Genomic DNA, 2,625 nt, shown 5'->3' on the forward strand with positions numbered 1-2,625 from the left:
TGGGGATCTTCCATTAGAAAACAAGGCTTGCTGGCTGCAGGATTGCAGACATTGTTTTCTTGTATTGTATGAAATTATTTGTAAAGTGAAATATTGTTACCTTGATTAAACTGATGTATTTTCTCAATGTTAGCCTCTGGTTTTTCTCATCTGTTGTGAATCTTACCTGCATCCTAGTATGTAATGTAATACTATACATAGCCAGAGGGTGTCAGTATAATCACAGACATAATAGTAGGTAGAGCACCCCTGAAAATTTACAGTGAATATGCAATGAGAGTGGATTATGTGCACTAAGATCAATGGGGAGGGAAAAAAAAAAGTTTCCTGGTATTTATTCACTCTTAGCAGAACTGTACAATTTGTACCCGAAGTGGAACATAAAGCCCTTGAAAAGTAAGAGCAACAAAGCAGCAAAATGAAACCACTCCAGGAAACTACTCTTAAATTGGGAAAAATTTGAACTCTTTGTACACATTACTGCTGCAGCTCAAAATTTGAAAATTCACCTGTACAGCATATACAGTTTCCAATTTATCTGTTAATATTCCTGCATAGGGTTTTTTTTTAATACAATTTAATTTTTCTACATTTGGTTATTTTGTGCATTAAACGTAAGTATGCTGCCCCAATCTACATGACACTAGTTGCCACTTGTATGCTACACATTACATTCTCATGGCTAAGTAACTCAAATTAAAACCTAACATTTGTGGAAAAAAAAACAAAAAAAACAAAACAAAAACAATTACCCAAATCAATGGTGAAATCTTTGTAGTTCTACTTAACAATGACTGTCTTCTCCTCACAGTAAATTAACTTCTAGCAGCTGAATCATTTGCACCCTGGCAGAACCACATTATTTAATCTAAATGGTGGCCTGCCAAAGTCTCCCTTCGGCCCTTTAAGGCTGTGTCCATCAGCAAGATCCGAACAGAGTGTCCAGTCACATTTTCTTCAAGGTATGTAGTCAGTTTCAGTGCTTTTTTTTTTTTTGTTAGACCTTCAACGAGATCCATTTACCCATGTCCTTTACCCGTCCCTTTACTGTCCCTCCAACTGATCAAGCCCTGGTAAACAAGTAGAAGCCTGGCACAGGTCAGAGGAGGCCAGGTGATGCCCCCCACCTGAGCCCGTTCCTTCCATCGCTGGCTGTTCCTCCTCTTACGAGCCCAAGCCTCTGAAGAGCTCTGCAGGTGCAATTTCAGTCATCAAGTTTAAAATTTTTATGCGTGTTTTTGTTTTTTTGTCACAATTCAAAATTGTCAATATGAGATGTTGCTGGAGGAGGCTGGACTTGAGACCGCAGCACTCATTTGCAGATTTCCAGAGGAGCTTGATCTCCGGATGTGAGGGAGCAAGTAGGGGTCACTTCCCAGCTGGTGAACGTCGATCCGGTCCTCCTTCCTGTATGCCAGGCACCGCCGTATGAAAGCCTGAAAGTTGAAGAATGTATTCAAAATTAACAAGTCATAATGTGTGATGATATTTAAAAGACAGCAACCGTGTGCAAGTTCTGCTACCTTTGCTTCGTTACTGGAAACTGGCTTCACAGGGAACTGAACGTCGGTAGCTTTGAGTATGGTGTTCTCCTGCAGGATATCTTGTTGTGACTGATTGTGGCCAAAAGGCTGGAAAGAAGGACAACTTTATCATCAGGCATAAATTAACACAAACACTGCTAGAAGACCAGCCATCGTCCTTACCTTCCTTCCATACAGACACTGGAAAAAGATGACACCCACAGACCACACATCCACCTTGTTGGAGATCTTTGGAGGTTCTTTACCAACCACAAAACACTCAGGAGGCAAGTACCTGATGTCACAATATGCATAAATCAAAGGACAAGATTGGCACACACATTTATGGTCAGTACCGTTTTTACAATTTTAAGTTACTTATAGATTACTACAACTACAAATAGTAGTAATAGTACTGTTACTACAAATGGGTGCCTATTTTATGCTACTTTTTTCTTTCCATTATACCTTGCTGAAATAAATAAAATCATGCCAGGTATCTATACTGATATGAACTGGGTAATATGTTAGGAACAAAAGGACGCCACATCCTTTGATTGAAATGAAAATTATTAACAATACAGAGAATTCAAAGACAGCCCAAAATCAAAGTGAAAAACTGATGCAGCAGGCTAGTCCAAAATTTCATCACACATTCACAACTCAAAATGACACTCCATAGTTTGTATGGTCCTATGTGCTTGTATGCATGTCTGGCAAAGTCGGGGATGCTCCTAATGGGATGCTATGCTATCCTGGGGAATATCCTCCCAGATCTGGACCAGGGCATCACTGAGCTCCTGGACAGTATGAGATGCAACCTGGTGGTGTTGGATGGATGGAAACAATGTCCTAGAGGTGTTCTATTAGATTTAGGTCTGGCAAGTGTGAAAACCAGCCAGTGGTATCGGTTCCTTCATTTTCCAGGAACTGGCTGCATACTCTCGCCACATGAGGCCGGTCATTGTCACGCACCAGGAAGAGCCCAGGACCCATTGCACAAGCATACAGTTTGACACTGGGTCCAAGAATTTCATCCTGATGCCTAACAGCAGTCAGGGTACACTGGCTAACCTGTAGCGTTTTGTCCAGTTTCCTCAAA

The 2,625-nt window shown here is 40.9% G+C and overlaps 2 protein-coding genes across 2 annotated transcripts in view; one reads left to right on the forward strand and one right to left on the reverse strand.

The window, feature by feature from the left end:
• Window positions 1-127, forward strand: part of LOC102295530 (Golgi reassembly-stacking protein 2) — a gene marked incomplete in the record, with an annotated part of 14,018 nt that extends 13,891 nt beyond the window's left edge. Inside the window, 1 exon segment of the mRNA XM_005918142.3 lies at window positions 1-127.
• A 191-nt stretch (window positions 128-318) lies between these two features.
• The window catches only part of LOC102295017 (serine/threonine-protein kinase tousled-like 1-B), a gene marked incomplete at its 5' end in the record, with an annotated part of 18,543 nt that continues 16,236 nt past the window's right edge, over window positions 319-2,625 (reverse strand). The window contains 3 exon segments of the mRNA XM_005918139.3: window positions 319-1,436; window positions 1,524-1,631; window positions 1,707-1,818. Of these exon segments, the coding sequence (XP_005918201.1) occupies window positions 1,266-1,436; window positions 1,524-1,631; window positions 1,707-1,818 (391 nt within the window). The 3' untranslated portion in view covers window positions 319-1,265.

The sequence above is a fragment of the Haplochromis burtoni genome, unplaced genomic scaffold (assembly GCF_018398535.1).
Source record: "Haplochromis burtoni strain Fernald_Lab_line unplaced genomic scaffold, NCSU_Asbu1 Contig_29, whole genome shotgun sequence".
Classification (NCBI taxonomy): domain Eukaryota; kingdom Metazoa; phylum Chordata; class Actinopteri; order Cichliformes; family Cichlidae; genus Haplochromis; species Haplochromis burtoni.